At 42.4% G+C, this 21983-nt stretch overlaps 1 protein-coding gene across 1 annotated transcript in view; it reads left to right on the forward strand.

Annotated features, from left to right (window-relative positions):
• Positions 1–21983, forward strand: part of LOC311605843 (uncharacterized protein) — a gene marked incomplete at both ends in the record, with an annotated part of 342410 nt that overhangs the window by 58947 nt on the left and 261480 nt on the right. The window contains 3 exons of the mRNA XM_084796705.1: positions 8813–8872; positions 15764–15830; positions 16128–16304. Of these exons, the coding sequence (XP_084652831.1) occupies positions 8813–8872; positions 15764–15830; positions 16128–16304 (304 nt within the window). The remainder of the gene's footprint in view (positions 1–8812; positions 8873–15763; positions 15831–16127; positions 16305–21983) is intronic.

Raw genomic sequence — 21983 nt, forward strand, 5'->3', positions numbered from 1 at the left:
ACGAACACTTTGTTCAACAAGGCCCCGCCTCCTAATCCTTCTCAAGTAGTTCCACTTCCTGATGACTAAGTACTCAGATATAGATGCCTGTGTTCAAACTACAAGCAATCAGTTTGTGTATGCTAATTTGTCTGTTTTCAATTTTAATTGATACTTTTGGTTAGCATATGGAAAAACAAACTTCACTAGATCATTTTCCTATCTATCTGTCTATCTATCTATCTATCTATCTATCTATCTATCTATCTATCTATCATCTATCACCTACTATCTATCTATCTGTCTATCATCTATGTATGTATCCATAATCTATTATTGATTAATTAATTTATACTTTGTTCATACTTTCCCCTTTCCACGTTCTCCCTTTCTCTCCTGCTGGTTTATTTCTTCCCCTAAATATCCCTCTCATTCTGCTTTCAGGATGTGTACAGTCTGTTACTCTCTTTTGTAGATTTGCTTTATTAAGGTAATTAATATGCAACTTTATTGACACCATTTTGATAAATGTATTACACCTATGTGACCACAACCACAAACCAAGACATAGAAAACTCAGTCAACCCTCTTATCACATCTTCTGCATTCGTTTGCAATCAATTCCTCTCTCTATCTTAGACCCAGTAACTCCTATTTATAGTTTTGTCTTTTCCAAACTGTCATATGAATAGAGCTATATACTATATGGGATTTAAATATATATTTATTATATTTATATATATTATATATTATATATATATAATATATATAAATATTATATTTATAGATATAATATATATATATTAGCAAACACATTTTAGATTTATTTAATCAATTTACATGGTTGTATCATAGCTGTGCTTTGATCTATTTGTTGGTTGGGGGTCATTTGGCCTGTTTTTTTACTTTCTAACAATGAAAATCCACTGCAAACATTAACATATGGATTTTTGTGGGGATTTATGCTCTGTTTGAATAGACTCATGGAAGGGGCACTGGCCCCTGAAGTGAGCATCTTCTCATGTACCCATTAACAATTTATATGTTTTCCTTTGTAAATTGTTCTTGTGGTTTGAATAAGAAATAGTACTCAGTGACTCATGTGTGGAACATCTGGTCCATAGTTGCTGGTGGGATTTTTGGAGGTGGAGGAGACATTGGGCGGGGAGGACCCATTGCAGGGTGTAGGTTACTGTGACATACTCTTGAGGGTTTAGCTGGTCACTAGTCCCTGGCTCCCTGCTTTGTAGCTAATGAGCTGCATATACTTAGCCACAAGCTTCTACCACAAAGATGCTCAACTGGCATGAGTAAAAACAGCCTAGGACTGAAATCTCCGAAACTACAGCCAAAACAAACCTTTCTTTCTTTCTTTTGTGTATGTTGGATATTAAGCAAGAATGAAGAAGCCGAACAACATGGATGTTTATTTATGTTGTTTCCTCACTTTGTTCCTGGGCTGCTTGCCGAGTTACATGTTTGTTGTTGTTTGTTTTTGCTTTTGTTTTCAAGAGAAAATTATTTGAAATTACTATGAGCTCTGGCTGTCCTTGAACTCACCATGTAGAGAGAGAGGCTATCCTCACCACTCAATGGAGATCTACTGGCCTCTGCCTCCCAAGTGCTGAGATTAAAGGCTTGCATTACTATGTCCAGTTCCAAGTTACTTCTCAACTACACAAATTGTTCCCAAGTTCTGGGTAGGGATTGTTAGATGTACAGCTTGAAAACAGTTCCTTCCACTCTATAGTTTACTTTCCCCCCTCTTTATGTGTTTCACTGGGCAAAACTTTTCAATATCCTTCAAGCTCCAACTCTTCTAAGTTTCTGCCCCCTAGATATTCTATCAAGGCTAGTTACTGCTGGGAAGAAGTTTGGGAGAAATTCAAACATACATCATCTGACCTTAAGAGACAGCTTGTCCAGGCCAGACAAGCCTTGTCCTCTTGGCTCTTGCAGATGCTAACAGAAGAGCACGGAAAGAGTCCTGTGTTTCCGAAGATGGCAAAACCAACTTGAGTTTACTCTGAGTTGCAAGTCAGCATGGTGCATCACTTTTGAACATTGGTTAATGAGTATTTTAGGCTATTAGTTTTCTGATAGTATGTTGTGCAACAATAGAAACTTAGTATGAATTTCTTTTAAAGATGAATTTGAAAAGTCAATGAATTATTTTTTTTTGGTTATTTTGATGTTGTGTCCACTTGTGAAAGACTAGTAGGTCATAACAAATTTCTCCTAAAATTTAAAGTTTTACCTCTTATGGTTATTTATTCAGTACCATCTAAAAAATGAATAGTTTGTTTGTTTGTTTGTTTGTTTGTTAACAGGGGTTGGGGCTCTTAGTTCCAAAGGTATTTTTTCCTTATCATTATACTTTAAATTCTCTTCCTTTTATTTAAATTTTTTTCAAGCCAGGTTTCTTTCATTTGTTCATAGTTGTAATCAACAAGCTGGTGACTTCGGTGAACAAAACCTTACCTGCATGGCTCAGGGTTAATTCCTATTGACAGAGTACTCTCTGGAATATAGGTCACACTTATTTTTCTGTCTTTGTCTTTTAAATGTTTACTGGAAATGGGACGTCTTAGCCAACACACTGTAACAAATAGGATTCTGAGTGTTTTCCTTGAAGGCTGTTTATTCTGTTTTAAAAAAAATATGTGTTGTTGTCTGACTTGTTTTAATTTTAATAAATTGTTGCACCCATTAAGTATGTCTTCCCTGTGATGTGTGGCTACTAATGTTAAAATATCAATTCATTTTTTAAATTAAAAAAATTAAATGTAGTCATTCCTTTTACATGTGTGTATGTGCACACACATGCGTGCATGAGTGTGTGTATGTGTGTGTGTGTGTGTGTGTGTGTGAGATGAGAGTTTGTGTGTGTGTGTAAGCATCGATGTGCCACGGTGTGCATGTGGAGCTGAGAGAATAACCTATGAAGGTTGGTTTTCTCTTCTACTGTGGCTTCTACTCATCAACTTAGGTCATCAGACTTGTGTGGCAAGTGCTTTTACCAGTTGAGCCATCTAACCGATTTTGCATTCTTTTTCTATCCATCCCCCTTCCTCCCTCCATTTCTCTCCCTTCCCTTGTCCTTCCTTCCTTCCTTCCTTCCTTCTTATCTCTCCCCCCTTTTTTGTGATGCTAGGACTTAAACCCAGGGCCTCTTGGATGTAAGTGTTCCACTGCTGATTCTATCTACAGGCCTACTATTTTCCCAGTGTGTGGCATTTAGCATTTATAGTGGCTCCTCCATGCAGTCACAGCTTGCATAGGTTGGTCCTCTCCCAGTGTTCAGCCTTGAACCCCACAGCCGGTGTGATGCATCCCCAACTGGCAGATCTGAGTGAGAGATACAGAGCACATTCAAAACTCAGGTTTCAAGTGTTCCCAGAGCTGACTTTCCTCCAGGCTCTCCTGTTCTCTTTGGTGTGTTTTGCATCTTTTCCCAGCATCTGAGTCAACTGAGAGGATGCAAGGAGCTTGGTCCTCTGAGTCTTCCCTGCAGTGTTATGCAGGATCCACAGATCATCCTGCTCAGCCCCATTTGGCTTACCCCCAGGTTCTCTCTGACAGATTTCTGGCTGGTCCAAAGTCTGTGGCTGAGCTCAAGAGGACCAGGCTCTCTGAATGGCAGGCCTTTCTTTCATTTTCCTCTTTCCTCTTCCTGTATTCAACCAATAGATAGGCAATACTGCTTGAGATCAATTGATTCTATAGTCTGTCATGCTGAGATAAATAACAAGGTTTTGGGTGGCATCCTGGATACTGTGTAGCCAGTCCTCCCATTTCTAGTTCATTTTTATAGATAAAACATTTCTTCCAAGATTCATTTATTCATGTATATTTCCCAGTTTTATATTGAGCCTTTTACACATTATATTAAATCTGCTTGTTCTAATATCTGGGTAATAATAGATCAATTCATTCATTCATTCATTTGTCTACTCATTTGATTCTTTATTTTTTTTTAATTTTTAAAAGTTGACAATAAAAATTATTGGCTGCATTATGGCATTTTCTGGCTTCCGCACTGTTTTCCTTTGTTCTTCATCACTCCTCACACTGCTCTGCCTTTCTCTCCCTTTCACTTGCTTTCTGGTCCCCCTTCCCCTCCTTGTTCTGTGTTCTGTGTTGCATTATCTACATCACATTACGGTGTCTCCCTTGATTTAAGATCTCTTCTCTCCCTGTGATGGCACCTTGCGAAGGGAGAGTCTACTTCACTTCAGGGTGTCCAGTGACACTTGTGTTCTCTAACTGCCACATAATGTAGGATTGATCACCTGAGCTGTGACAATATGCTCCTGGACGTTGCTACAGTTGGTAACAAATCCCATCCTTGTCTGGAACCACTTCACTGGACTCATCTCACTTCATCTTTCCTTCAAGTACCCAAGAAGCCAATGGAAAAAAGCCAGGGATTGAGCGTGAATCCCACTTGTGCTTGAAGATGCCATTGGCTCTTATTCTCACAGGAGGCCATTGTACTAGTTAGCTCACGCTTGACAAAATGCCGAGAGAATACAGTTAAAAGAAGGAAAGCTTCACTCAGGTTCGTGGTGGCAGAGGCCTTAGTCTGTGTTCAGCTAGTGCTGTTGTTCTGGGCCTGTGTGAAGTGTTATATTATAGGGGGACTGTAGTATTCATGGCTGCTGAGAGGCGGGGAGGAGGGAAGGAGGGAGGGGCAAGAGAGACGGGGACAGAAAAAGCATGTAGACATCCTAGGCCAAGTGTTCAGCCTAGTTTCCACAGAACTCCACCTCTTCAAGGCTTTACCACCCCCATTAGTGTCAAAGATTGGAAAAGCCATGCCTCTAACACAGGAGTTTTGGGGAGACACCTACCCAAATCATGGCTGCCACTTTCTGAGTTTTGAAGTCTCTTCATAGGTTTTCAGCTGCTTTCTTCTTCCTGGTTTATGAAGGGTCTGTGCACGTGCCTGGGAGAGGCGGGCGCTGTTACTTCTTGTGCGTGTTTAACTGCTCACTTTCTGACCTCAGTTCTTGTCAGCTCTGTGGAGAACATGTCTTCATGCTCTTTCGAGGCATGTTGATATGGTTCTTTTCATTTACTCCTCAATATAGATTTAGATAGTAAAAAATCAAACCAAACCAAACCAAACAACAACAACAACAAAACAAAAACAAAACAACCTCCTTAGCAGAATGACCTTGAGAAGTGCATTACCATGGTGCCAGGCCTGGGCTCATCACTCCCTTGAAGTCTCACACCCGATGCCTGTGGGGTCCAGAATAGAAGATAGATGAGTCTAATGTTCTGGGTCTCTTTGGTTGTATTTTGCCTGACTTGTGGTCTACTTTTAGTGCCAGTTATGGAGATGAATAATTTGTGGGCATTCTCTCTGCCTAAGGATCTAGAGAATTTATTTGGCCTGCCTGTATATAACTGGTACATGTCTTATGATAGTTTTGTTCATATTCTATTGTCTTAAAGCCACTCTTTAAAGGGACCTATCTACCCTTAAAACATTTCATTTATATTAACTATGTATCAAGCCCTCGTACTTTCCTGGCTCTGCCCTAGGTTCTCAGGATGCAGCAGTAAGTACAACAGCCTGCCTGTCCTTAAGGTACTGAGCCTCAGTATGTGGTTGCAATAGGCAGGGGTTGGGGGAAGGGACCATCAGCCTGGAGTATGTTGCTCACACAGTATGCCCACCCCCAGCTCATCACTGCCATCCACAACTATTGACCCCATGTTTGCAAACCTTGTGTACCTACCAGAGGATCCAGAAACTGGAGTTTTAACATCAACCTCCTCATTTTTGAATAAGGGCTCAACATTAAAAAAAACAAACAAACAAAAATGCTGTGCAGTGTTAAGCAAAATGACGTTTATAGGCAGGCTGTGGTGTGTGACCTCTGTCTAACTCCATCTTTGTCCTTGCTGGTCGGCTTGAGAAGAGAAATGCAATAGAGTGACAGCTGTGGCTTTGCTCAGCCATCCTTCCCTGAAAGCGGCGAGCCAGGCGGCGGAGATTTGGCCGTGCCGAGGCTTGATCTGCAGAGCAAGCTAACAATTCCAGTGAGAGTCATTTGGAAGATCATTCTGAAAACAAACAAAAAAAGTGACTATACAGATCAGCTGTGATGACTCAACCTAGACTTCATAGGATGGAATGAACAGGTACTTCCCAGTCAGAGCCAGTGCCTTGAATCTGCTCACCAAGCTTACAACTGGTCATGAAAGAAATGTGATTTCCAACACAGAAACCACTGTGGACTCCAAATCTGTAGCCACGGTGTGCACTGTGCAATGAGCTCATTAGTCGTTGAGGTAAGGGCACTCCAAAATGTTCATACCATGGGTGACTTTGTGGTTTATTACATTCCACAAAGCAAAGGTAGTTTGGATAAAGTACATTTTCTAGATGGGTTAGCAAATGTAAGCGTTTTCTGACTGGCTCCGTATTTAGGTGAGCATCCAGTGGCTAGGCTTTGTGGGAGGTGAGGTGGCTGTGGAGTCATCACTGACTCATCGCCATTATTACTGACTGGCAAATCCTACCCCCTGTCCTGTCAACTTGTCACTCATTCCCAGTGCCCTGTCTTCGCTCCTGCCCCTTCTGTTCTCCTTTTGTTATTCTACTATGCAATTCATATATTAATCCCCCAGAATTTTCCAGAGTCACGGGCATCCCTCCCCAGGGGTCACCAGGTCCTTCCGGTTCACCTTCTTTCTTTGGTTTCTGGAACCAGACTCTAAGCATGGTTTGATTTTCCAGAGCTCTTAGCAGCTGAAGGCTTTCCTGCCTTTCCAGTCAGTGACTGTCTTCTATTTGGAAGGGCCTCAAATCAAACTCCAGGAATTGCATTAGGGATACCCTTTCACACACCAATATTTCCATCAGGGCTACAATCTTGTCAAAATCTTTTTATGGCCCCAAGTCAAGTCGTAGATTTTCTGATTTTCCTCAGGGTCAAGACTGGCTGCTTTTTTCTCCGTCAGCCCTAAAGTGATGTTTGTCCCTAAATGGCAAGAAATCTGACTATGCTCCCCAAATTTCACTTCGCAGAAACTGAAATTTGGGGAGCTCAGGTTCTTTCTTGCAAATATTGCCTGACTCAAGCTTCCAGAAATCTCTCAGGAGGGAAATGCTCCGGGCCACACCCATTGCTCACGAGACAGGGAAAAGGCTGTTTTCTGTCCTTCAGTGATCACTGCTTTTCAGTGACATGACAAGATGCTTATTTCTCTCAAGGCACATTTCAGGTTCAGCCATGTGTTTTATATGAGGTAATGAGTGGTCTTATTTCACATTCATACTCTTACTGCACTCAAGTATATCTGCATATTTGTGTAGGAGGGTGAGTAAAGAAACCCGCTACAAAAAGAGCAAGGGGCGATCGCCTGTAGTCAATGTTTTCTGACCATTCTGTGGACGTCAACAGAGGTGACATGAATGTGCTCTTTGGGCGAATGCAATTACATGTCTGCCAAGTGTGCTTATGAACACAATGAAATCAGCAACTTTGCAAGTTAAAAACATTTCAAAAGATACAAATTAAGACCCAAGTCAAGGAAACACAATGCATTTCCCACACATTCCACAATGGTTCTATAAAAATATGTCAGTTATTATGCTGGAGGTGGGCATGCAAACAAATCCAGCTTCAAGTTCTTCAAAGTAGATACATTTTCTCTATTTTGATGGTTTTTATTGTTGTTGTTTAATTCATTTACACAGCTCGCACTTATTTTAGGAAATGATCATTCGCTATAAATTTTGAATCTTCTATGCTCTTTACATTAAAAAGTCACAGCCTTAACATGAGCTGTTGAAGGACAAATATTCTTCAGCCTTTCAACCCTGGGTGAGGTATTAAAAGCTCACACACACTCTGGGAAGTGACTTTTAAAATATAATTGACAGCTGTGAAAAAGCAACGGCAAGTGTGCCTACCATATGCCGCCTTCTTCTTCTTCTTCTTCTTCTTCTTCTTCTTCTTCTTCTTCTTCTTGTGATAGTTAAAGACTGTTATTTCAGAAGGGCAAACCCTAAGGTTAAATGATGTCTTTACTGAACTTTATACTAATTTAATAAGTGCTGGGGCCATTGTTCATTTGTTAGAACTTCCTACTTATTGTAATAATTTAGGCTCCAGGACTATTCTAGCGCAATATTTTTGTCAACCAAAATAACATCAAATAGAAGAGCTTGAAGTTGCTAACTTATTAGCAACTTATTATTAGTCATTTATTGCATGACTCCAAAGAGGTTTCGGAGTGTTAAAAACCCCTTTCCCCTCATTAAAATTTTTATAATCTGTATCTTGGGTGGATATTTTCAGAGTTTAATCTACTTGGCTCAAAACCACATGTTTCTTCTTGCCTTTATCAGATTTTATGTATTAATGGTAGCTGCAAAGCTAGATCATCATTAAAACAAAACAGAACAAAAAATGGTGGGCAATCAGGCATTTCTAAGGTGTGCATAGCAAGCTAACACTAGATCTTTAGTGAAGAGCACATTTTTTTTACCTTTTGGGCTGGAGGTAGAAAATTTTGGTTCTCTGAATTGAGTCTGAATTTTTTAAGATTGCTTTTGTTAAGTGTTTTTTGAGTATTTACTGCTTCAAAGTTTTAGTAGTCTTAAGTGAAAAAGGGAACAGCCACTCTCAGACACCAGATTAGACCCCACCCCACCCCTTTCCCCCCTCCCCCCTTACTTCATAATGAGAACTCTCGAGAATACTAAGTGGCATCAGAGCCCTGCAACCTCAAATTTCTTCATGCACCTTCTGATCAGGCCAATTTATTCTGGCATATTATTTTTCTTTTCTTTGTTTCTTTTTCTTTCCAGGAACTCGATCTAAACCTGCGCATCGCCAGGGGGCAGAGAGCAGATAACATGGCTAGAGAGGTGAGGTTGATGTTAACAGTAGTCTCCTTTTTGATATTTCCCTTTAAAAGCAGCCTTTTTTAGCTCAATTTTTCATAATATCCATGCGCGGAAAGTACAGAACGGAGCAGAACCCTGGCGTCCTTTGTAGCGCTCATGAGTAAAGAGGGTGATTAACGAGTGGGGCAAAGAGCGCGGTAGCAAAGAGTCTATAGACGTTAAACAAAAGTGCCTTCAGAATTTCAGGATTCCCATGATCCATAAGAGGACCTCACTGCGCCTGTCCACTGTTTCTATTTTTGATTAGATTTATAAACACAGCACCACATATTTTCATGTGGCTTATTGCCCAGGGGCAGAATTAGATTGACTGCACCGAGGCTGGGAGGTTGGAGAGTTTTGGGCCAGGGCTGGAGTGAAATAAGTAGTGTAATTGTTTCTGTGGAGTGAACGTGGGACCTCTTCTGCTCTGAATTACACATGGCTCAGCCCTTTGACCTAAGCAGGCTCAGCCGTGGCTGGCGCAGCTCCTAAAGTTGCACAGAAGGGTCATCGCCTAGCGAGCTGGAACGTCATCTGTCAGGCGAGATGCCAGCCAAGGACTCTATTCAATTACGCCCCTTCCTGGTGACACACATTTGCTACCACCTCAGCGTCACTTAACCCTCTGTCATATCCGTTATTATTCCATCAGGAAGTGCCCACGAGGGGCCTTGGTGAATCTGCAGGAAGTGTGGGTCCTTTAAGAAGTCCCCTACGCTTTGGTTTTAGTTTACTAAATTTTAAGTCCTCTTCAGGAATGTGCCAAATTATTCTAATGTCAAGATGACAGTGTTTCTGAACAAATGAGGTTTTGGAAAATGTCAAGAAACCACACTTAACAATTTTTTTTCCTTAGGGAACTTAAAGGCTTTCAAAACCAGGTGATGATTCACAGATAAAGCCCTTGAAATAATCAGAGCTAAAGGGGGGTAGGACTTGTAGAAGACAGAATGCTGACACTTTTGTAGTGATGGGGCTTTCCTAATCCACAAAGTTTTACAATGAATTGGGTAAATGCATTGGCCTCTTCCTAGACAAAGTTCTGTAGCCAAATCCTTGTGTTTTATTTTTTATCTCAGTAAACTAAATTTTAATAGGCACCTTAAGCAGAGTACCCAGGATTTACAGTCAGACGCTTGACTTTATTTCCAAAATTAGTCCTGCTTCTGAAGCAAGTTTGACAAATTTAAAGGCATGTTCCTTCATTGCTAATTTTACAAGTAAACATTTCCATAACTCTTTCATAGATCTGAAAACTTGAGAATTATTCAGTATTAGATTTTTTTTTCTCATCTGGGGCAACCTGGTTAAGCCTCTGTTCTCAGTTATATGACATTTAAGCCTTTCCTTAAAGCGGGCATAATGTCGCTTTCAAAAACTTGTATTAACTCAATCTGGGGACCCTGACACAAGAGAATGGAGAAGCTTCTGTCAGATCAGTCGTAAAAGAGTCAAACCCATAAGCTCCCCTCGTCTCTCCCCTGTGGCCCCTCCCCCACGGTATTCTCATTAGCGGCGCTGGTGGTGTTCCCCACCTGATCTGACACAGACTGCTCAGAGCAGACAGGTGCAAATTGCAAGCTTTTCACTGTGGCTGTTTTTCTTTAAATTGACAAAGTAATAGCCTGGGCGAACAAAACAGGTTCATGGAGGAAAGTCTAAACAGGGACGGGCCAGCTGGCTAGAAGGATTCAATAGAGTGACCCGTGCTAAATCGTACCTTTGTGCCACTTGCCAGGGAAGGCCCTTCTGTGTATGTCGTGCCCCCCCCCCCCGTTTTTTTTTTTTTCTTACTGAGGGGAAGGTCCTGCTGAACCATGCTCTTTGATGTGTTGTAAAGGCCAAGATGGATGAGACCAGGGGCCAATGTTACTGCTCCTCTTTCTCCGGCTACATCCTCCTTCCCCCAGAGCAGTTCAGCATGGTTAGCTTCCTGGAGACGAACCAGATTGATAATGCTTCTATCTATGTCTTTTTTGCCTGATCCACACGCGAAGCCCCCAAGCAGCAGGGAAACAACAGAATGGCCACCCTCATTTCCACCCCCCACTCTCAACCCGATGAATCTGCTGAGCTTGTCTGTCGCGGGGCAAGGTGCGCGCGCGTGTGTGTGTGTGGGGGGGCACAGTTGTTCTACTAGGAACACCCGATTTCATTTCGTGGAGGAGACATTGCACGCCAGCTTCTGTAGGGATCAAGGGCACACATTTTTGAAGAGGGACTGGGGAGCCTGTCATCCCGACGTGGCTTCTCTTTGTGACTACCCAGTGTGCCCTAGAACTGTTGTGTGCAAGAAGCAATCGGGGCGCCGAGGCCGCTGACTCCATCTGACTGTGGGATCTGCCCATGTGGATAAGGGTAGGTAAGACAACTTGAGCCGGCCTTGTTTACAGCTGGACAGAGAACAGCCAGAGACAAATGAGGACTGACGGCTTCGTGGAGCACGCTGGCTGATCCCAGATGCAATGTGACTGCCCTGAACTGACCGATGATCCGTACAGTATGCAGAATTCTCTCTCTGGCTGGTCTGTGCCCACCAGCCTTGAAAAGACCTCCCCGCACTCTGCAGCCACAGCTGAGAGCAACCAGAGTCCAACAGCATCACCCGGGACTCTCACTCCTTCTACAATAATCCCATTCTTTTTTTTTTTCTTTCAAACTTATGGATTTGGGTTGTCACTGGTTATAAATGAGTTTGTTGTTGCTCGAAATGGCTTACTATGTCCTTTGCAGTTGAGAGTGCAGGCATTAAAACACATTTGGTGCTTTTTTAGTGGAAAGGAAGATATTATGGGAAACTTGTCACTTTTTCACACTTTCAAGTGTTTTTTTTTCCTTCAATACAGATTTTTTAAAAAATCATTGTTTTAATCTACATCATGTAATGTATTCATAGCTAGCAGGATGATCCTTCCAAAAATCAAGATAAATAGATTTGTTTCTACTTAAGAATACACATGACAGAAACGTGTTGCAAGATGAGTATGTTTTGGAGATCTATATGGCATTGTGTTTATGGTTTGTTTACCCTACAGCATGTAACAGCATCACAGTATATAACACCACAGTATGTGTGTAACACCAAGGTATTTGTGTAACACCACGGTATGTCCCCTTAAACATTTAAGAGGACTGATTTCATGCTATCTTTTCAGCCCTCGGTAAAGATGGGTTAAAATATGAGCTCGTTTTGATTTGATGTAGAAAGTAACTTTGTATTTCAGCACCAATTGAATAGAAACACAAAGGAAGGAGGCAAGCCTGGGACTTAGCCATTGGAGATTTAGTTCAGATTTCTAGACGGTTTTGTTTAGCTTCAAAACTTAATTGATATCAAGGAGAAACAGGAAGATGTTGTTGGTAACTGCGTTTTGTTCCTTTAATTTATTTGAGTTTTGAAACATGCTACAGATTACTTAATAAGTTAAGTGAATCTATTTAAAATGAGAACATTTTTCTTAAGTAGTAACGGATGGGATGATGATGCAAATATGAGAGAAGGGTCATGTTCCGTGAGGTAAGGAGATAAAAATCTCACTAGGAGAGAGAGGTCTGAATTGAGAAGGGGGCGGAGGCAAATGCAATTTACACCGCTTAAAGGTGCCCATGTGTAAAGGAGAGAAAAGTGAGGAAATTGGGGGAGAGAAGTCGGAAATCACTCCTCATTTCCTTTTGAACATGTGTTAGCAGCTAAGAGGTCACGGAATACAAAATGTCACTTGGTAACACTCTCAGGGGACCCGTCTGGGGGGTGTGCAACCAGACATCAAGTCCCTTTGAAACACGTGAACTTGACAGAATATCTTTGAGACCTTTCTAACGTTAGAGAACAAGTGTGTAATTTCATTTGAAGTTCTTAGGAAGGAAATGAGGTCTATCCTTGGGGCCACATCCTTCTATTTAAAAGCACGTTTAACTCAATTGGAAAGGACTGAAGTGCCAAACTTCCTGAACCATGTCAAGAAAACTAGTACCTGCTGCTATCTCGGATGAAGGCTGTGAAAAAAAAATCACACTTCAACCTTGCTCTTAACGAAATGTCAGAACACGTTGTGGGCAACATGTTTCTAGGAGTTTACCTAGCTTCTAACCACTACAGTCTACTGCTTTAAAATTAGAACAGAAACGGTGTCAATTGTATACCTTATTTTATATTGTAATATATAGAATGTTGCAATGATGATGATGATGATGATGATGATGATGATGTGTGTGTGTGTGTGTGTGTGTGTGTGTGTGTGTGTGTCTACCAGGAGGCATGTATGGAAGTCAGAGAGCAGCTCTGTGGCATCAGTTCTCTCTTTGCCCCTTTAGGGGTGTTCTTGGGACCCCACTTACGCCACCAGGTTTGCATGGCCAGTGCCTTTACCTGCTGAACCATCTCACCAGGCCCAACCTGTGTTAGTTGATAACCTGATTACAGTTCCATTTATCTAACAGATTTGAAAGGTCTGTACCAGATTCCATGACAACCCTCTAGATGCTATTTACATCTTCTAACCACAGCAATCGTGCCAAGAAGATGCGCTATATAGTCTGTGTGTGTAGCTAAGAAACATTAAGCATTCAGAATGCTTTGATTTACTCTTTATTTCGAATCATGTGTATGTGTGTTTGTCGAAGGTGGGTAACCAAGGCGTCTAGGGCATAGGAACCCCTGGAACGGAGGTTCCAGGAGGTTGTAAGCCATCTGGCATGGTGCTTGGAGCTGAGCATTGGTCGTCTGGAAGAACAGGCTGTGTTTTTAACTGCAGAACAATCTCTCTAGAACTTCACAATTCTTAAACTGAGAGAAAAAGCAAACCTTAAAAATTACTGAACTTTAAGCAAGACTCACCCTTACTTTCTTCTACAAGGAATACATTGAGGTAGCTGTTGAAAGTTCTTGAAGACGTTTGGCACAGGGTTGGTCTTAAAAGGTGTTCCAAGCTTGTCTTGAACTCAATAGGCAGCTCACCTTGATCTCAACCTTGACAATCCCTGTCTTAACTTCCTGAGTGCTGGGATTGCAGTGTATACCACAGTAACTGCCTCCAAGGGTCATTTAATTTTTTTTTTTTTTTTAGAAAAGGCCTGACTTTCTTTGAACTTGCAGACTACCCTTCAGCCTTAGCCTCCTTCCTTACAGAGCTGGGATTTCAAGACTGTGCCAACATGCCCAGCTTCTAAATATCTTTTGTATAGACTTATTTTCCTCTTCAGTTTGGTTTCTAGTTTATGAAATAACTTTAACTTATTGTACACCTAACATTTGTTTTAAAGAACAGATTATTTAAAAAACAAAAACAAAACAAAACAAAACAAACAAATAAGACCTTGCATTTTAGTTGACTTAGGGCACTATAAATTTAAAACCTTTTTTTGATGTTTTTCTGTTTGGGACACACTATATGATAATTTAATTGCTCTGTAGTGCTGTAAGAATGTTAGAAGTATTTTTTAAAGAAGTCACACTTACTGTAAAAAATTTAACTGAAAATCTGAACATGAGACACTACCCTGATTCATCAGGGCTTCAAAGCGGTCCAGGTGTTGTTTGTCATTTTGAATATCTTCCTCAGAACCACTGTCACTGGCTGTGTGAGATGCAGCACTGTTTGGCTTCTGATGCAGTGTCTGAGATGCAACGTCTTTTCCATCATCTGGTGTTTCCTACCGACCTAGTCTTTTGTTTTGTTTCACTTCATTTTTAACTTGAGTTTTATCATTTGTCTGAGTTTGGGTATTTCTACCACAAGTTTAAAAAAAAATTGAATTTGACAGTTACCCAGGACTCATTTGGGACTTGTAAGAGTGTAGAAGCTCTAGTCATATTTCTGGCTATACATTTCCATTTTTGACCATTTATTATGCACGATAATATTAATGGGCTTTTCAGACATATAATGAAGTCCAGTTTTCCCTGGTGCGGTACCTCATGACGTCTTTGAGACTCCTATAGAATACGACTCTCTTGCTATTTTGTATCATCTTGCCTGCTACTAAAATTTACCAGGGTTGGATTGTATATGTTCATGATTGTATTTAAATCAATAACTACTTCACATTATTGTACTCTAGCAGCTTTATAAAAAAGCACAGATACTTCCAAGAATAAAAGAACAAACAGGCAGGTAGCACATGCAAATTGGTGTGTGTGTGTGTGTGTGTGTGTGTGTGTAAGAGAGAGAAGGAGGGATATATATATATTAATGTTCATATGTGTCTGTGTGGGTAAATGTGTCCCATGGCATGTGTGTATCAGAAATGCAGGTCCTCAGCTCCCACCTTGAGGGAGGTATAGTGTCTTGTTGGTTGTCACTGCAGATGCCAAGGCAGCCAGTGAGGCCCTTCAGGGATTCTCCTGCCTATGTCTCCCATCTACTGCAGGAGCGCTTGAGGACACGCACTACCACACTTGGCCTTCTGTGTGTTCTGTGGATCTGACCACAGCTTGCCATGCTTGCCGGGCAAGCACCCTACCTACTGAGCCACCTCCCCAGCCCACATGTGGATTTTCTGCAAGATAATTCCATTCCACCAAAATGAGACCGCATCTTAGCCTAGTCGGAACAAACGCAGATTGAACTGTGCAAGCTTTCCAGTGTTCTTAATTTGTTGAGGGCTCTTTGTATTAATTAAAAATGATAAAAACAAAGTATTTGAATGTGACCTTCATTTGGCATTTGTATTAACTTTTCTTATCCTATTTTATTTAATTCTTCCACTTCTGATGTTCAATTAGTGTTTGACCCCTTTAGGAGCGATGTAAATTAAATGACATTTCAATGCCATCCGCCATCCCATATTTAAAATACTGTGTTAGTTGTGGATCATAAATGATGATCTTCATTCTTTAGCTAATTTATTCATTTAACAATTTCCCTCCAGAAGTTTCAGCAGAAGGCTGTGAAGCAAACTAAGCAGAAGAAATCCACGTCGGCTGAATTTCTGATGGGTGAGCCTTGCTTGATGAGTTATTGCTCATAATTTGTGTAAGGATTAATTAACTAATTACAGACAAATGGCTGTGGGCGAAATTTTGCTCTAGCTTGTCAGGGTGCAATTTGTAATTATTTTAATCATTTATTCTTTTTTTTTTTAAGAGTTAATTTTAACCTAATTCTGTTTTGGTGACATTTGAGGACGATACACTTGAGTCTTTCTGCACAAGAATTACTGGGAGGAATTCTCTGCTAGCGCTGGAACCCATCGGCCGATTGTGTGATCTTCTGACCTTCTTGTTTTGCTCTAGTTAAAGAATGCGGGGAAGCTACGGAAGGGGCCGGGAATCCAGGTTTTAACATGAGCAGCCCAGAGCTCGCAGCACATCAGACTCCAGAAGGGAAAGTTATTAGACGTGACATGCTGGATCACACCCTTGCAGCTCATCAACAAAAATCCAGGCTGCCAGCCTCAGCAGGACCCAAAGGTGTGACTTCAGTCCTGATTATGCTCACACTTGGTGACAGTTGCTGCTCTTCTCATCTGACCTGGGCATCCAGCACAGGAGCCTGGCATTCCATTCAAGCATGCCTGTGCAGCTTCTGAGGAGAATCTGCTTGCGCCTGAGGGGGTGGGTGGGCACCTGAAGACCTGTGCGGGTGCTACACAGTTTTATGGTTGAAGGTTGTGGAGCAGTGACCTCATTCTCCTTTGGGCAGATGAGATGGACCAGTCTTGGGATGCCAGGATGCTAAGACATTGGCTCCCGTGCAGACAGGGGTTTGAAGGTTGACACTCTCTGTCTGTAAAATGACACCGAGCTAATTGTAATTGAGGACTACTGTGATACCTTATTTTATGCTCCAGACTGTGGCAATTCTGCCCTTTAGATGAGATATATTTTCTGTCTAGGTTCTAGAAACACATGCAAGAATTTTCAAATAACTGAAGAAAGAGTGCTTTATTACTTAGCATTTCCTTGTAGTAATTTACTGGCAAGGAAAGCTTCTTTATTCTCTGGCTCGGAGTAGCTCTTACCATCTATCCTATCACTGCCTACGGAGGCAAATCTCTAGGTATGATCTTCTCTCTGTCGCTACCCGTGGCTGTCCCTCCCGCCCTGGGAGATGCATTTCCTCTAAGCTCTGACGAGTCTCTACCTACAAAGAAAGAAGTCATTAAAACTTGCTGTCTCTGCTCTTATCGTCAGCACTGAACGAGCCGGAAGACATCAGAGTTTAATGACCAAATGGCTTTTTTGAGGGGAACTCTGAAGTAATGAAGCATGAGCTGGCGCAGATGTGCTCTCTGCTGGTCCCACTTAGCAGCCTCATCATGATTCCCACCTGTACAGAGCAGGCCCTCCGTATCCCAGTAGGTTAGCTTGTGGTTTTTAACTCCTGAGGCTCAGGGGAAATTCTGCCAGTTTAGAGCTTGCTACCCTCTGCCATCACATCACTCATGGTCACATGGCATGAAAGCTCTTGCTTTTCCTTGCTTGGTGTAGACACGGGCTTTTCTTAGAAGTCCGTGACCCAGCGAGAAGATGGAGGGCTGTCGGCAGTGTCATCCATGAGTATCTACACTGGCCGCTTTGTGTACAGCATACCTTTTAGTATAATAAATCTAGGGAGTTAGGTTTCAGACAAGAGATTCAGCTGTGCAATTAGGCAGACCATGACTATGACCAAAACCTTGTTATTCCTAAACTGTTGCTTTTCCTTAATGTCTGAAAGTCACTCAATAGCATCCCTACGTTCCCGGCATTGAAGGGGAAGGCTGAGGAAGGTCATTCATTATACATGGACTTCTGTTCTTATGCCTTTTGCTGGGAACTAGTCAATTGGCCACAGGTGAGTCTGGGAAAGGTTGGCCTTAGCATGGCCTTCGCAAGTTTCATGCCGAAGTCAGAACTCTGCTGCTAAAGAAGAAGGCATTGCATATTGGAGTCAACCAGCAGGTCTTCTCCCAGGATGTGCCTGGTGGGTAGCTATTATCTTTGTTTTATAAACAAGGGGGAAAGGTTTATCTTGACTCATGATATCAGAGGTTTCTGTCCATAGTCATGACCTCTATTTCCTTGGACCAGCATAGTACCTCATTGTGAGAATGTGCAGCACAGACTCAATTGAGTGGGGGAGTTGGGGTATGGAGGAGGAAGAGAATTAGAGACGATGGATAGATAGAGAGGACACACACACACACACACACACACACACACACACACACACAGAGAGAGAGAGAGGGGGGGGGAGAGAAAGATTTTTTTCTAGGAAGATATGAACAAATGTCTGATCACCCCAGATAAAGTACCCATGACCGACCAAAGTAATAATTGCACTAAAATCCAATTGGAAAACAAAGTTTATTGGGTTTACTTACAGGCATATGAGTTGCAGGAGGATAGATTACTCAAAGCCATCCGCATCTCTAAAATGTCCTGCCCGATATGGATGAGACCTCATGAAATTTCCATTCCTAGAGCTTCTTCCATGATACACAGGCAGCGTCACTGGTTAGAGATCCTTCTGCAGGGCGCACTGTATAGTAGGACAGTCTCTTCTCCTGGCAATTGTTTTTTGTTCTTGCAACATTGGGGAGGGGCCTTGTGATTACTCAGTTTCAGGAGCTTCCTGAGGCTTGAGAGACATTTATTTCTCAACTCTCATTAGCCTTCTCTCTCCTCCCAGGAAAGGATGTTTCAATTTGTAAGAAATTTCTACCCAGTATAGAAACAGAATCTTCAGGTCAAAGTACATATTACCAGTAGGCATTAGCCAAAACAAACAAACAAACAAACAAACAAACATGATATAACATGAGTCACATAAGTACTTTTAAATTTCTAAGAGGCATCTGATTAAAATGACAAAAAGCGATTTAACTTCAAATACATCTTCTTAAACTAATATCTAAATTGTATACTATCAACCCACAGTCGATATAACCTGTACAGGTATTTTATGATTTTTTTTCTTTTTGCAAAAAGCATGTGTATAATTGAAGATATCATTTCCAGCAAGTCCCATTTTACTTCTCTGGGAATTGTGCAAAGACTCAATATCTCTTTCAGAGAGATAAATGGGCATGAGAGTAATAATTTTCATGAGTGATAGTTGGCTTTATTCTGGAAAACAGAGAAAAGCTGTAACCCAAAGTAAAGCCAGGTGGAAGCAACCAAAGATGAAAAGAGTTTTATGGGGGGAAATCCAGGAAATGTTTAGCATCTGTACCAGTCTAGTCAGACAGTGAAATAGAGAGGGGTTTACCATGTCTGTCCTGGAACACAGCCAATTTAGAAAAAGTACATTTGATGCATCTCTCCTCCATTTTGGGAGAGCCTCTAAAAATTCAATTGCAAATGAGATGTGCAATTTTATGATCTGTGAACAAGGAAGAGTATCTTAAATATGTGAATGCAGAAACTGCCAGATAGCATAGAACACAGCGTTCCTTTTTAAACAACTTTAAGAACATTTAGACTGTCTGCCGATGCGATTACTTAGAGAAAAGAGAAGAGCCGCAGCCCCCCCCCCCCCGTGGTATTGTTGTCATTAGCACAAATTATCATCTTACGAGTACTTATCAGCACACTTGCCCCTTAAAGATGCGTTTTAAAGAAAAATGTAAGGGATGGCAGAATTCCGATGCTGCTTATTTATATGAGCTGTCTGAAGGAAATATAAAATTATTAGATGAAAGATAGTGTCTGGGAGAGAAAGTCTAGAAGAGAGGTTTTCTAAAAATAAACTTTAGATAAGAAAAGGTTTTAAATGTATTATGGCTTAATCTCACAGTAGAGTATAAGAGCAACCAGTCAGTACATACCTGTGGTGGTAGTTTTAATGAGAATGGCCCCTAGAGGCTCATATGTTCAAATACTTGAAGCCCATTTTGATGAACTACTTGAAAAAGACTAGGAGGTGTGGCCCTGTGGGAGGAGGTGTGGCCCTGTGGGAGGAGGTGTGGCCCTGTGGGAAGAGGTGTGGCTCTGTGGGAGGAGGTGTGGCCCTGTGGGAGGAGGTGTGGCCCTGTGGAAGCGGGTGTAGCCCTGGGGGAGGGAGTATGACCCTGCGGGAGGAGGTGTGGTCCTGTGGCCCTGTGGGAGGAGGTGTGGCCCTGTGGGAGGGGGTGTGGCCCTATGGGAGCAGGTATGCCCCTGTAGGAGGAGGTGTGGCCCTGTGGGAGGAGGTGTGGCCCTGTAGGAGGAGGTGTGGCCCTGTGGGAGGGGGTGTGGCCCTATGGGAGCAGGTACGCCCCTGTAGGAGAAGGTGTGGCCCTGTGGGAGGAGGTGTGGCCCTGTGGGAGGAGGTGTGGCCCTGTGGGTGGGTTTTGAGCTTTCAAAAGTCCATGCAATTCCCAGGTAGCTTACTCTGCTTCATGAGCTAGTCTCAAGATGTGAGCTCTCAGCTACTGCTCAAGGGCCATCCCTACTTACCAGCTTGCCTGCTGCCGTGCTCCCCACTATTATGGCCATGGACTCTAACCCTCAGGAACCTTAAACCCAAATTAAATGCTTTCTTTTATAAGTTGCCTTGGTCATGGTGCTTTGTCACAGCAATAGCAAAGGGCATTTGCCTTTAGAAACAGATGGAATGGCCAGCTCCTGCATAGTCCTCTAGGATTTTAGGAGAGACTGGATGCTCTTCTTATCTGCTGTGCATCCCATGGTGAAGGCGTCCTCACAAGCTTCCCATGGAGACCTTCTCAAGGAAGGCTACCATGTGTTGTGTGGCTAATGGCCTAGGTTCGTATTAGGCATTTTTGGTGTGGCGTGAACTGTAAGCAAATCAGGAGAGAAGGTGCCACTCAGACATTTCAGCCTGCTCTTGCTGCACCCGAGGGCTGCTTGGCCTTTGCATACCAACCTCCAGGGAAATCTGATTTTATATCCTTTCGGTGATGATTGGCCTTCCCTTTATAGGCAGTTAGCCAACATATTAGCCCACCATTGAGTTTCTAGGCTTGCATGGCTAGGGGTTGCATGGCTTTAGCTCTGCTTTGCTCTCTTCTGGTCACACTGCTGTTCAGGTCCCAGCATCCTTGTCCAGCATCCTCTTTGCTCACTGCTGGTGATGTGCCTGCCGGCCTGATGCTAACTAGACTTCTAAGGAAGGGAGGCTGAGAATTACAGAAGTTAAAGAGGCAGAGAGGCAGAGAAGCCACAGCTGCTTATAATTTCAAAGAGAAAGGTACTGGCACTGGTTTCTAAGCCAGTGAAGCCCGAGGCTGGCCAGATAGAAGGACATCTTTAACATTATGAATCTGTAACATGGCAGCACTAAAAAAGTAGCTAATGACTGTGTTCTAAATGGCAGGAAACTGAAATCTGGGGCAGGTGTGAGAAAGGGCCACGAGAAGAGCTTAGAGAGGGAGAAACAGTAATAACTAAGGAACAAGTAGATAGCAGTACAGTTCGGCTAATGGAGAGTGACGTCGTTGGAAATGAGGAGGTTTTTATTTTTTTCTTTTCATACTTAAGTTTCACCTTGGCTATTGTAAGAGGGCGAGAGGACAAGAAATGATTAAGATCACCTTGGTGTATGGCAGGCAAGTGGAGCTATCCTTACTGTTAAAAAGCAGCCCCTGGGATGCTGAGAACCCCCTTCCCATTTCATTTGATACTCTCTCCCAGACATGGAGGATGACAGTGTTCCCATGATCCTTTGCTGTACATCTCAACGATGGCATCTCCTCAGAATGCAGACAGGCTGTCAGAGTACTTGCATGAGTGTATAATACTGAGAGCCCCTTGGTGGTGAATAACACAAATGATTCCCCACTGATTTAGATGGAAGGATTTCATGAGCTCAGAGAATTGATGGTGTCATTGGACAGAAACCATCCTGCCTGCAGGGTTAGGAAGTTGGAAGTACAGCGACTGTCATGGGGGCACAGTCGAGTTCTGATAGAGCCTTCCCCGCTGTGATGAGTGATTACCATGTTCGTTCGCTCCTGTCTCTAGGGGAGAGTGCTGGATTGGTCCTGCCTAGGCCAAATTCCTGCATCCTGGATTTATTGCAGGGGAGGAAAAAATAGGTTATTTCAAGGCCTCCTGGCATCTGTAGTGGTAGTCATGCCTCTGGAGTTATTGACCCATCATTCCTACACATGATAGGGGACCCATCATGACAACTACACACGACAGGGGCTGGATGTGTGTAGC

The sequence above is a fragment of the Acomys minous genome (assembly GCF_964271855.1).
Source record: "Acomys minous genome assembly, chromosome: 9".
Classification (NCBI taxonomy): Eukaryota; Metazoa; Chordata; class Mammalia; order Rodentia; family Muridae; genus Acomys; species Acomys minous.